The 13,571-nt window shown below is 41.3% G+C and overlaps 1 protein-coding gene across 2 annotated transcripts in view; it reads left to right on the top strand.

Annotated features, from left to right (window-relative positions):
- The window catches only part of nek5.L (NIMA-related kinase 5 L homeolog), a 32,046-nt gene extending 18,779 nt beyond the window's left edge, over positions 1-13,267 (top strand). For both annotated transcript variants that reach the window (XM_018247613.2, XM_018247611.2), the window contains 6 exons: positions 284-352; positions 534-648; positions 2,094-2,234; positions 7,607-7,705; positions 8,197-8,308; positions 12,493-13,267. In XM_018247613.2, the coding sequence (XP_018103102.1) occupies positions 284-352; positions 534-648; positions 2,094-2,234; positions 7,607-7,705; positions 8,197-8,308; positions 12,493-12,964 (1,008 nt within the window). In that variant the 3' untranslated portion in view covers positions 12,965-13,267. The remainder of the gene's footprint in view (positions 1-283; positions 353-533; positions 649-2,093; positions 2,235-7,606; positions 7,706-8,196; positions 8,309-12,492) is intronic.
- Positions 13,268-13,571: the final 304 nt, after the last annotated feature.

Raw genomic sequence — 13,571 nt, 5'->3', positions numbered from 1 at the left:
AACAAATCCACAGGAAAGATAAACTGTAACTCTGTAAGCAAATTATCAGCCAGTATAATAAACAGCAGTATTCCAGAAATCAATTCTTAATCTGTTTGGTTCCTTCCTTGTGTTTTGTTATTGAAAGAACATAAAATTTTGGTGTTCCTTCTAACAACTGTTTGCCATTTTACATTTAGTATGTACAGTATTTTAGGTGACTTTGTTTGCACTGACAATTTTTTTTCCTAGGGTAATAAGGCAAACCATATCTTGCATATTTAATACCTTATTTGTTTTGCAGGGTGGAGTAAAGTTTGAGATCAATTTGAATGGCCCCCCTGCAGATGAGGGTACAAATCAAGAGGAAGAGGTAGGATTTCTTTAGGCAGATGATTTTTGATGTTGGATTTGTATATGTGAGCAGGTTATATGTGTGAATGTAGAGCATAAAAAGCCTTAAAGGGGTTGTTCATTTTTAAATTAACTTAGATAGGCTTTCTAGGAATAGTCTGTTGTGCTGTCTGAAGATATAATGCTCTTGGGTTTCACAGGAGACTGACCTTCTAAATAATACATTGACATTTGAGCTTGGGAAGAAACTAGAGGGCACCAACTGGCAAAAAGTGTGCAACGATCACAGAGGAAGCATCGAAGATGTGGAATCAGGTAGAAGATTCTAGATTATTTGAGACTAATTTATAAGATGATTTAGATTTACAGCCAGACTGTGAAATATTCACTAAAAAAGATATAATTTGTTCTTGCTAATTTTGTCAGTTCCCTGGAGATGCAAAATTGCTACAAAAAGTGCATCAGCGAGATGGTGCCTGTAGTAGCAGTGGGGATAACAGTGTCTGAGAAGGGATAGAAGGTATAGTAGGGAGAGATGGTGCCTATAGTAGAAGTGGGATAATACTCCCTGGGAAGGGAGTGTGACTGTGGGATAGCAGGTATAGTAGGGAGAGATGGTGCCTATAGAAACAGTGGGATAATAGTCTCAGGGAAGGGACTGTGGGATAGCAGGTATAGTAGGGAGAGATGGTGCCTATAGAAACAGTGGGATAATAGTCTCTGGGAAGGGAGTGTGACTGTGGGATAGCAGGTATAGTAGGGAGAGATGGTGCCTATAGTAACAGTGGATAATAGTCTCTGGGAAGGGAGTGTGACTGTGGGATAGCAGGTATAGTAGGGAGAGATGGTGCCTATAGTAACAGTGGGATAATAGTCTCTGGGAAGGGAGTGTGACTGTGGGATAGCAGGTATAGTAGGGAGAGATGGTGCCTATAGTAACAGTGGGATAATAGTCTCTGGGAAGGGAGTGTGACTGGGATAGCAGGTATAGTAGGGAGAGATGGTGCCTATAGTAACAGTGGGATAATAGTCTCTAGGAAGGGAGTGTGACTGTGGGATAGCAGGTATAGTAGGGAGAGATGGTGCCTATAGTAACAGTGGGATAATAGTCTCTGGGAAGGGACTGTGGGATAGCAGGCATAGTAGGGATTGATGGTGCCTATAGTAATAGTGGGATAATAGTCTCTGGGAAGGAAGTGTGGCTGTGGGATAGCAGGTATAGTAGGGAGAGATGGTGCCTATAGTAACAGTGGGATAATAGTCTCTGGGAAGGGACTGTGACTGTGGGATAGCAGGTATAGTAGGGAGAGATGGTGTCTATAGTAACAGTGGGATAATAGTCTCTGGGAAGGGACTGTGGCTGTGGGATAGCAGGTATAGTAGGGAGAGATGATGCCTATAGTAGCAGTGGGATAATAGTCTCTGGGAAGGGAGTGTGACTGTGGGATAGCAGGTATAGTAGGGAGAGATGGTGCCTATAGTAACAGTGGGATAATAGTCTCTGGGAAGGGACTGTGGGATAGCAGGTATAGTAGGGAGAGACGGTGTCTATAGTAACAGTGGGGATAATAGTCTCTGGGAAGGGACTGTGGCTGTGGGATAGCAGGTATAGTAGGGAGAGATGATGCCTATAGTAGCAGTGGGATAATAGTCTCTGGGAAGGGAGTGTGGCTGTGGGATAGCAGTAGTAGTAGTAGTATGAGATGATGCCTATAGTATTAATTACTGCTATTTTCAGTGTATATTTTGCTTCTCTATAGCTGAAGATGACGGCACCCTTGATCACAAGGCAGTGGACCAGAGGAAGCAGTGGGTCCCAGGAGCACCCCAAACACTTCTACGTTTTCTGGGGGATGCTGACTTCTCGTCGACATGCAATACAATGGCTGATGGGCAGAGTGGTGAGAATTCATTCAGTCCCTATTAAAAGGAATGCCATTTAATGTATTGTAATGTTGCTTGTTTTATCGGAACATCTATAATTGTTCTGGAACAATTGTCATATGTAGATCACTACTCCTCTACCAATAAATAAGTTATAATCTCACATAACTTCTTCAGCCTGTGATACTGCCCTCACCTATTTATAAAGGGAACATAATACCCGAGACTTGACGTTTGTACTGTACAGGATAGCAGAAAGTTAATGTAATGGATACCCCAGTGGCTCTTAATAAAACAGTGTAGTATTCAGAACCACAGCCAATGTATTTTATTTCCCCTATTCTAACACGCTGGGTAGGGATGGTTTAATAGAATGAGGACTCTGAAACTGTCACTTTAGATAAATGAATCCTTTTATTTAACAAGGTGCAAATATTAGTTTGGCAAAACATGTTCAGATTGATAATGTTTATGTTTGCCCTTCAGTTAGCGGCTCTTCAGAGATCTGCCATATAATATAGAAAGAAGCAGGGAATGGCATAGTGCCCTAATACACATGGTAGTATAGGTATTGGGATCTGTTATCCAGAATGCTCGGGACCTGGGGTTTTACGGATAATGGATCTTTCCATAATTTCCATAACTTCATACCTTAAGTCTACTAGAAAATCATGTAAACATTAAATAAACCCAATAGGCTGGTTTTGCTTCCAATAAGAATTATATTATAGTTGGGATCAAGTACAAGCTACTGTTTTATTATAACGGAGAAAAGGGAAATCGTTTTTAATAAACTGGCTTATTTGGATAAAATGGAGTCTAAGGGAGATGGCCTTTCTTTAATTCTGAGCTTTCTGGATAACAGGTTTTCGGATAACGGATCCCATACCTGTATTTAAGTGATCCTCAGCTCTGTCCTGCCTTTGCCTTGGAAATTAGTTCATCCTCTGCTTATAGTTTGTAAACTCTGCACAAAGTTTATTTGACAACTGCCAATAGCAAACAATCAATGCCCTTTGCCTCTGTTTGTCTTTCATAGCAATCTTGGGCTGTCAGCCATTCTATCAGGGTTCCCTGGTATCAGGGCCGGACTGGGAGTTATAAGCAGCCCGGCCAAAAAAATCAAAGCAGCCCACGTACACGTGCGATGGTCTTGTACTCATCTACTCATATATATATATATATATATAGTAAAACTGCAAAACATAATGTGCATAAAGAGCTGCATTTCTCACTTAAGTGTAATTCATGTAAAATATGTTAAATATTCTATACCCATGTGCCTTTATATGGTCACAGAACAACCCCTCAGTGACTTCTAATATCCTTATCATTTACAGTAGGGGGTACATTATCCCTTATAATACATGAGTGATACTCAGAGTTCCCTGTATAACTCAGCCTGCAGCCTTGTGCCTTTATATGGTCACAGAACAACCCCTCAGTGACTTCTAATATCCTTATCATTTACAGTAGGGGGTACATTATCCCTTATAATACATGAGTGATACTCAGAGTTCCCTGTATAACTCAGCCTGCAGCCTTGTGCCTTTATATGGTCACAGAACAACCCCTCAGTGACTCCTAATATCCTTATCATTTACAGTAGGGGGTACATTATCCCTTATAATACATGAGTGATAAAATAAACAAAATAACGAGACCTAAATATGATGAGGTGTGGGAAAACTGAGAATTTTATCACTCAACAACCTCAAATGAAAGGTAGGCCATCTACCCGCCCTTACCTTCAACCCAACATTGCCTAGTGCTCTAGTAAGGTGCTAATTATTTTCTTGTATTTTTCTTTTTTGTGTAATTATTTTAAATGTTATTTTACTCTCAGTATGTTTTATTTTTATTTAAAGATATGGTCATTACCAATACGGTTATATGTTCCACTGACATCTGTAACCCTAGGTAGCCATACACCAAATAAAGTTTTTTTTTTATAAAAAGGAAGCAGCTGTCTGTAGGAAAGGTGAGGCTGGGCTGAGCTTGCACGCATGATGCAGGAAAGGCTGCGCTGCGCATGCGCCAATGGTTGAGTCCCGGAGTATACGCGCTGCCACTGCTTGCTGTGTGCCATCTGTGTGTGTGGGTGGAGATGGATTGAGGGCGCTCGCCCCAACACATGGAACCCCTGTATAAAGTCTCCTATACTTCTCCCGAGCCTTTCAAAATAGAGCCCCCCTGTTCCCCGCCCGAGGTTGCGGCGTCTGCCTCCCCTGTTGTTACGTGCCTGGCTGCCTTCTCTGTGCAGCTGCCAGACACGCTTCTACCTCCCTGCCTGGGCGACTTGGGTCAGCTTCAGTTCACAACTTCACCTCCTGGGCTGCAAGGGGGGGGCTTGTCACGCTTGCTGTAGGAAACCATCTTTACGTGCCGAGTGTCAGTGAAGGGGCGAGTCAATAGTGCGGCAGAGACACTGCAGCGGCCCACTTGAACAAAATACAAAACGGCCCCTCGGGCATTAGTCCGATCTGACAGATTGCCAGTCCGGGTCTGCCTGGTATATTGAATTCTATTCTCTTTCCATTAGGGATGCACCAAATCCACTATTTTGGATTAGGCAGAACCCCCGAATCCTTTGTGAAAGATTTGGCCGAATACTGAACCAGAACCCTAATTTGCATATCCTGAATCAGAAATTGCATATGCAAATTAGGGGTGGGAAGGGGAACATTTTTTACTTCCTTGTTTTCTGACAAAAAGTCACGAGTTTTCCCTCCCCTAATTTGCATATGCAAATTCGGATTCAGTTCGGGCGGGCAGAAGGAGTCGCCAAATCTGAATCCTGCTAAAAAAGGCAGAATCCTGGCCGAATCCCGAACCGAATCCTGGATTCGGTGCATCCCTACTTTCCACAACACTTATTGAGGCATGTCACACAAAACTAATATCTTACATATTTTTTCTATTGTGAGTGGCAGTATTTTGTCGAGGCTTTACACTTTTGCCCATGTTTATTAGTTATACTGTGCAGAGGAGTCTCCACCAACCAAATGACATTTGGCACAAATATCAGGGCCAATGTTGGACATCTTTAGTATGTTATAGAATGGCCAGTTCTAAGCAACTTTTAAATTGGTCTTTATTATTTATAGTTTTTTAATTATTTGCCTTCTTCTTCTGACTCTTTCCAGCTTTCAAATGGGGGTCACTGACCCCATCTAAAAATAAATGCTCTGTAAGGCTACAAATGTATTGTTATTGCTACTTTTTATTACTCATCTTTCTCTTCAGGCCTCTCCTATTCATATTCCAGTCTCTTATTCAAAACAGTGCATGGTTGCTGGGGTATTTTGGACCCTAGCAACCAGATTGTAAACTAAAGAGCTGCTAAATAAAAAGGTATAAACAACTCAAAAACCACAAATAATAAAAAATGAAAACCAGTTGCAAATTGTCTCAGAATATCACTCTCAACGTCACCATTTCCAATGCCCTTTAAAAAGGCTAATGAAGAGTTGACTATATAGTTTTCCTTGTTTCCTCTGTGCCAATTCCCTGTGCCACAATTTGTACCACTGGAAACAGCTGGGCAAACCTGCACTTGGACAGTAAATCCATGGCAACCAATCAGTAACTAGCTATGTTTCACCAGCTACAAATAAAACAATGAAAGGAATATTTTGATTGGTTGTTACTCCCCAGAATACTTCCCAGAATACTGCTATTATATCATTATAAGTGCACAGCAGTCACACGTTGCCTAGTTACATAGAGCCTGTGGCTGTAAAAGGTCATTGCTCTATCAAGGTTGTTTTTTTTATTGATCCAGAGGTCGGCAAACAAAAACTCCAGTTAAGGCCATTTGTAGTTTTGTTTCAGTGAATATAGCATATCTCCCGAATGTCCTGTTTTTTGCGGCAGTCTTGATTTTGACAGCTCAACCTGCAGTGCCGAATTGTTACTGAAATTTCCTGACTTTCTCTTTGATCTCCTGCACTGAACAGCCAGATAAAAATATAAAGTTTCTTAAACGTAATTGGCTTTTGGCAAAGAGCCCAGAATATGTGCCAGGTGCACTTAGATAATTTTGTAACAATTTAAGATAAGCAAATAAACAATTGTAACAATTTAAGATAAGCAGATTTCTTGGAGAAACTCTGTGACTTGCCACTTAAAGGTAAGGGCACACGGGCAGATTCGGGGAGATTAGTCGCTCCGGCGACAAACCGACTCTTCTTCAGGGCAACAATCTCCCCGAACTGCCTTCCCCTACCTTAGCCGCCGGCTATAATGAAAAATCGCTCACAAGGAAACTCCGAAGCTCCACAAGTGCCATCCCGCTGGACGATTTTTCATTATAGCCGGCGGAAGGAAAGGCAGTTCTGCCCGTGTGCCCTTACCCTGAAGGCCAATACACCTTCATTAGCTAAACTGTAATAACACATAACAAAACCACAGAAATGTGTTCAATCTTTCATATCCTGCCAAATTTTGTAAAAGGAACATGGTAATTAGGGGGTGTGGTCACAAAAACGGGCATGGTCCAAAATTGAGGTGCTACGTGTGGCCAATCTTATGGTTCCTCTTTCTATTTTAGAATGTTGGGAGGTATGATATAGGATTATAGAAAGTTCCTGGTAAAGTTGTGGTATCGTGTTGGCCAGTCACAGGATAAAAAAATAAAGCTGGTATAAAAGTGATACATTTATTGGCTAACTAAGATAAACAAAGCAAGCTTTCAGAACATTTTAGTTCCTTTATCAAGCTGAAAGTACCTGCTAACACCACCTGGCTAGTCGGCACTTTCCCAACCACTTCCCTTACTTTAAAAAGTGTTGTATCATACATAAAGTTTTGTATCATGGCTACTAGAACACCCTCTAGCCTTTAGTCTAAAGCAGTTGTGTAACTATAGGGACCTGCATAGAGAGGGGTCTGTTTAATAAAAATGGTGTCTTCCAAACCCACTTCTTCACTGGCTCACATAGTTTGAAATGAATGTTCTGCTCCAGGCATTACATTATAGGTATGGGACCTGTTATCGAGAATTCTCGGGACCTGGGTTTTCTGGATAACAGATCTTTCTGCAATTTGGATCTTCACACCTTACGTCTACTATAAAATCATATAAACATTAAATAAACCCAATAGGCTGATTTTGCTTTCAATAAGGTTTAATTATATTTTAGTTGGGATCAAGTACAAGATACTGTTTTATTATTACAGAGACAAAAGAAATCATTTTAAAAAATTTGGATAAAATGGAGTCTATGGGAGATGGCCTTCCCGCAATTCAGAGCTTTCTGGGTAACGAGTTCCCTGATAACGGATCCCATACCTGTACAACAAATAATGTGTATAATGTTGTTTTTTTCATCACAAGCGTCTATTTAATTTTTTTTATCTAATGAAAATGTTGTTTTCTATGAGGAAGCTGAAGAACTGGCAGGGAACAGAAAGCAGTGGAACCAGGTGGCACCTGAAACCTTACTGAGGGCCTTGGGAGAAGCTGATGTGAATGAAGATGTGTGCGGTAAGAGCCATCCATGCATATATAGTGAATAAAGGACCCCTTCCTGTAAATTATAAGGATATTATAAGTCACCAAGGAGTTCCATGACCATATACAGGTCATGGAACTCCGAGGTGACTTCTAATATCCTCAGGGGGTACTTTATTTATTATAATACACATGTTTCAGTGAGTCATGTGACAAAAATGACATCGCTACTCACCGTTTATAACTGATGACATCACCAGTCACCGTTTATAAGGATATCATTTACAAGATGTTCATGTCTTTTGTGTATGTATAACCCAAAAACAAAATGTAAATTGTATGCATGGCTTCAGATTAGGTATTGGCCAGAATATATGCAACCTTTGGTCCTCCAGCTTTTTGCTGAACTGCCACTCCCTACATCCAAAATGAGTGTGAGTTTGCCTGTACATGAATCGGAGTTATTGTCATAGAGCTGCATTGACGTGCACTCCGGTATAAAAGAAACTTGTTTTCGCATTTAGATGGGACGCTGAAACCATGGCTGCCAGAGAGGCAGGACTCTGAAGCTGATATAAATTCAGATGATGATCTGGATGAAGAGAGACTTGAGCCAAGATCAGATGATGATGATACGTAAGAACAGTGTGACTGTGTTTGTTGTGCCTTGATTTCAGTGAAAGCTTCATCCAGGTGATGATATACAGTATGTAGCGGTGGTAAGTCTAACACAACTGCTGAGCAAACTTAAATACTTCTTCTCTGAGCGGCTCCTTTATTTCAAATCTTCATAAACAAATTGGCAACCATTTTGGGGAGAATGCTGTAACATTGGAAAATCGGGGGCGACCACAAAATCTGCAGATTACAGAAACCATCTTTAACCTTTGATGTTGACATCAAGGTTCACACTTTTCTGGGCAAATGGGTAAAAGGGCATAGGCAGGGGTGTAGAAACAAGGTTTGTGCTACTGCCACATTACAGCAAGTATCTATGGTACCACTCAACAAAGAAATGTTAAATCAAAAATACAAAATTGTGGTAGAAATAATGAAGGAGAATACACTCACAGTTCACCTCAGTCCCAAGGTGCAAAGTCTAAAAACACTGTATCCAAAAAAGATGTGAGGATCTCTAATAATAAAGAAACAAATGTAAAAAGTAGAAAAATTTATTAGTGCCCCTCTGGTTGCCAGGGGCAGCAAAAATGCCGCTCCTGGTAACTAAGAGCCGAATTTCCATTTTTTCAACCCGGAAATTTAGCTCTTCTAGTGCAGAGAGCGCAATTGCCCCATCCCCCTCCGGCGCTGCAAATGTGAGTGCTGTGGGGAGGGGGGGCAGAACGAAAGCCACCTCAGGCGGCATAATGGCCAGGATCGCCCCTGGGCATAGGCCCAAAAAAATCTTACAAAGGCCCAAAATCAACTGTTAAAACAACATGTATGACAGATCCACTTCACTAAGGAAATAACTGAAATCACTGGAGGTGAAACCAACATATCGCTAAGTCGTCTGACGTTTCCTTCAGAGGCAACTTTGGGCGACATAGTGATATGTTGGTTTTACCACTAGCAATTTCAGCCACTTCCCTTATTGTGAGTATGTACTGACTACTCCATGACTGTCTTCTTTATTGTCACTTTATTCTCTCTTGTGGATTTGTTCTGATTAGTTATACTTAATGTTAAAAGAACCACTGTCACCCTTTGTAAATTCTACTGATAACAGTGTATTACACTCATCTCCTGAGGATAATAAGTCTCATCCGGAGCAAATATAGGGGGTAAAGCTAATAGAGTAACGGTGCAGCTCAATTTACTATAGCCTTACACACTGGTGAACTTTTTTCATTATCTTTAAAATGTTTTTAAGTGCTAAGCAAACCTTACCAGCACTTTCAGGCGATTTCAATTGAAAGTGACTGGGGGAAACTGTAAATGTTTAGTCCTACACCCACATAGATACAAGTCAACTGGACAACAACACTGCTGAATACTTTCCCTATTTCTTTTAAGGCTATTCTGGATTCGCTGGAGAACTCACAGGTCATGTGAGAGTCTCTTGAAAATGCTGACTGCTGCATGCTGTTTAAGTTTAAAATGTGGAGATATTCACTACTACTCTGTTGAACCAAAGAAGCCGTTTGCATGGGGGTTGAAATGTATTTAGGGTTACTCAGCAAGCCAAGCTGCTCTAGACTTCTCACTACCAGATATTGTATATCACATCATAATATGTATAAATGCAGCCGTGTCCTGACAAATGTCCGTGCCTATTACATACATACAAGTGACCAATTTCATATAATTGTGCTTTTGCTGTAACATTCCAAGGGTTATGTATTATAATAAGACCACATTGTAGTAAAAGGTTGCTATGCACCTGTGTTGTGGCTAAAATATAACGTTTCCCAGTGGTATTAGAAAAGGATGCATTGTTTTTTTGCCGAGTTTCAAAATAGTGTAGCGAAAACCTTTTGGAAGCATTTGTTTTTGAGTCTAGAGGTTTAATATACTAGAATAGGTGCTAAATTGCACAAGTGCAGTTACTAATAGCAACCAATCAGCATTTTGCTTTGAACAGTATATTGTAAGTTGGAAAATGAAAGCAAAGATCAAACTCATTGCTATTGGTAACTATCCTGGTGCAACTTAGCATCTGTAAATTAACCCCTGTTTGTATAGTTTTGCCTACAGCAGCCACTAGAGATCAACATATTTTTTTGGCTGATATACATTCATGGTGAAATTTTTTTAAAAAAAAGGCATTTTGTTGCACTTGATGCAAGGATAAAAATGCCCCTTGAATCCAATGCATTTTTTTTTTCATATTTTGCAAATTTGTCTATGGTTTCACGGGTGTGGTGAAGTGAAACAGGCCAGTTTCACTCATCACTAGCAGCCACTTTAACCTAAAGTGGAACAAAATGGTTTAGATGAAATGTAGTAGTAGAAAGCCCCCTTCCTGAACCACACCAGTTCACCCCACAAATAATTCCTACTTCACTCCACATGTTGAGATAAAGTGCAGCGGGTGTGCCACCATGCACAGTGAATGCAGATAAGAAGTATGCTCAGTTTTGGCGAAGGCTAACAGAGTCCGCTGCAATGTACAAGGTGAAGTTGGGCGGGGCCAACTGGTGACGTTGGTGATGTAATAGGGAGGGCTGTCCAGGGAAACTTTATGTAAGCTCTTCATTCTCTTTTGGGGTAATGGCACGTAGGGAGATTTGTCACCCAAAGTAAAACTGCAGCCACAGGCTAGAGACCTGCATGAGTCTGTTTTTTAGACCCGCTTCCAAGCATACCCACTTACCTTACACAAGGTCACCCATTCTGATTAGAAGAAAAATATTGAGAAGGGTTTTTTACAGTGAGAGCTGTGAAGTTGTGGAATTCTCTCCCTGAATCAGTGGTACAGGCTGATACATTAGATAGCTTTAAGAAGGGGTTGGATGGTGTTTAGCAAGTGAGGGAATACAGGGTTATGGGAAACAGCTCATAGTACAAGTTGATCCAGGGACTAGTCCGATTGCCATTTTGGAGTCAGGAAGGAATTTTTTCCCCCTCTGAGGCAAATTGGAGAGGCTTCAGATGGGGTGTTTTGCCTTCCTCTGGATCAACTGGCAGTTAAGCAGGTTAAAATAGAGTCTGGGTCCTTGATAAGCTGACTGGGAGATTGGTATGTCGGCGCATGCGCAGTTGGAGCAATTTGCCGGGTTTTCGACAACTGCGCATGCACCGAAATTGACGGAGATTGCCGATCTCCCAGTCATCTTACCAAAGACCCAGAAGATGGCAGCGTGGAACTCCACTGTCAGAATCTGCGACGAGGGGGTAAGAATAAAGTATAGGGCATTCCCCCCGGGGGGCACTTAGCCTGGGGGAGGAGGGGTCTACGTGGGATGGGGGGTACGGGGTTTTTTCTTACAGGGTTTCCTTCTCCTTTAAATGTTTGAACTTGATGGACATGTGTCTTTTTTCAACCTAACTTACTATGTTACTATGTATGTTACCTAAGCCTGACCCGGAGCCACTAACCCACTTTCTCATCCCCATGAGGTTCTGCCCCACTCCTGCAGTGAGCACTGTGATGCCTGGAAGTGATGCCCCACAAACTGGAAGTGACATCACACCAATTGATTTTTTACATTGTAAAGCATAGACCTTTTTTTTTAATGTTTCCCCCTTCAATGGCCGCTTGTAACCCACCCCACTGCAGATAAAGGATACCCACGGGCCTCCCACACAATGGGGACATGGAGTATATTTTGGCCGAATCCCGATCGCTTTGCGGGCATTCTGTGGGAACCTGGCCAGCTGCAGGTCTCAAATTGAATGCGAAATTGTCATTCGATAACTAGAGCAAGTAAATTACATTATTCATGGCTTAATTGTGGGGCAATGCCTTCCTTTGCATTTTCCCATTTTTCCCATGATTAAATCACTGCGAGTAATGCAATTTAATTTTAGTGATAGTGAAGGGGATAGCATTTTCGGAAGATTTGTGGCCCATTATAGCGAAGATTTAACTGCAGGTGACAAATCTCCATAAACCAAGGTGAATAGAGCATCTCAAGTAAGAAGGATAACGGTATAATATGAGTACACACATTTAGAATAATACCTTTCTAAGCCATAATCCAGAAACTTGTCTGCACCAGATACATGACTTTACCACCATTCATGTGGTCAATATATAAATCTTGCATCAAAATCAAAAGGTTAGAATTAGTACTGCCTGCATGCAAAATATACTTAACTCATTTTCATCTCTAAGTAATACAATTGAATTCCTATGACATTTTATCTTTTAAAAGCAATTTTGAAGAATCTGAAGATGAACTTAGAGAAGAAGTCATGGAGTCCATGGAAAGAGTTTTAATTCCAAGCGAAGTAGACGACGTGGATGTGAATAAAACAAAACCAGCCCAAGGCCCAGCAGCTGATCCTTCCATAGGCATGGACGCGATAAAGGGTCCAAATGCAGAAAATCATTCCGCACTGGAAGATATTCTAGAGGATAGAGAAAAGCAACGTTTAAAGGAAGAGAACCTTGGTCAGGCAGAAGACCAGTCTTCAGGAGAAGAGAAGATGGGCCTTGAAGCAATCCAATATCTAGAGAGACACACTGCTGGGCAGATAGAAGACCAACTGCAAGTAGATGGGATTGAAAACCAGTCTTTCGGAGAAAGCAAAGTAGCAGAGGTAGCAAATCCTGATGTCTCTAGCTCGCCCAGCAGTGTCTTTATAAACAAGGTTCCTTCATCATCTAATATCTGTTCTGTATAGAAATACAGAAATGTATGTATTGTGAGCGTACCCTGATAGCAAGTTTATCTATGCTTTATAATGGCACTGGCTTTTGCACAGCTGAAAACCCCATTGGCTCACTGCCTGTAAACTGCCATCTTTCTAGGCTGGCCCACTAATGTGAATCGACAACAGCAAGAGACATAGCTGGAGCTAGATGTGGAGAGCAGAGACACCTGCTAGGGTCACAGCAATCTGGGAAAAGGGATGGGGTGAAATTTTAGAATATGTTGATAGTGATTTATTGTTGTTTTATCGTCCAAATACAATTATGTGTCAGTACCAGCTGTATGCCTCTCATTTCCCTTCCTGTTTCTGATAACTGACAGTCAGTGATTACTAGTGTGATGGCAACACAGGGGTTAACACATTGCCTCCCATGCTCCTTGGTTTGACTGCACAGATAAAGCATTCCACATAATGACATCTATTCTGCAGATTTCAGTCCAGCCTGCTAGCAGTCTTGTGGGTACAGGGAATGTTACATTAATAGAGTCACACGAATGATGAGCTCACATTCACTTTGTCTTATAAATATTCAGTAACACACACTGGGTTATTCTGTGCAGGGGTCTGACTTATTGAC

Source organism: Xenopus laevis, chromosome 2L (genome assembly GCF_017654675.1).
Source record: "Xenopus laevis strain J_2021 chromosome 2L, Xenopus_laevis_v10.1, whole genome shotgun sequence".
Lineage (NCBI taxonomy): Eukaryota > Metazoa > Chordata > Amphibia > Anura > Pipidae > Xenopus > Xenopus laevis.
This window is presented reverse-complemented; position numbering and strand designations above follow the sequence as displayed.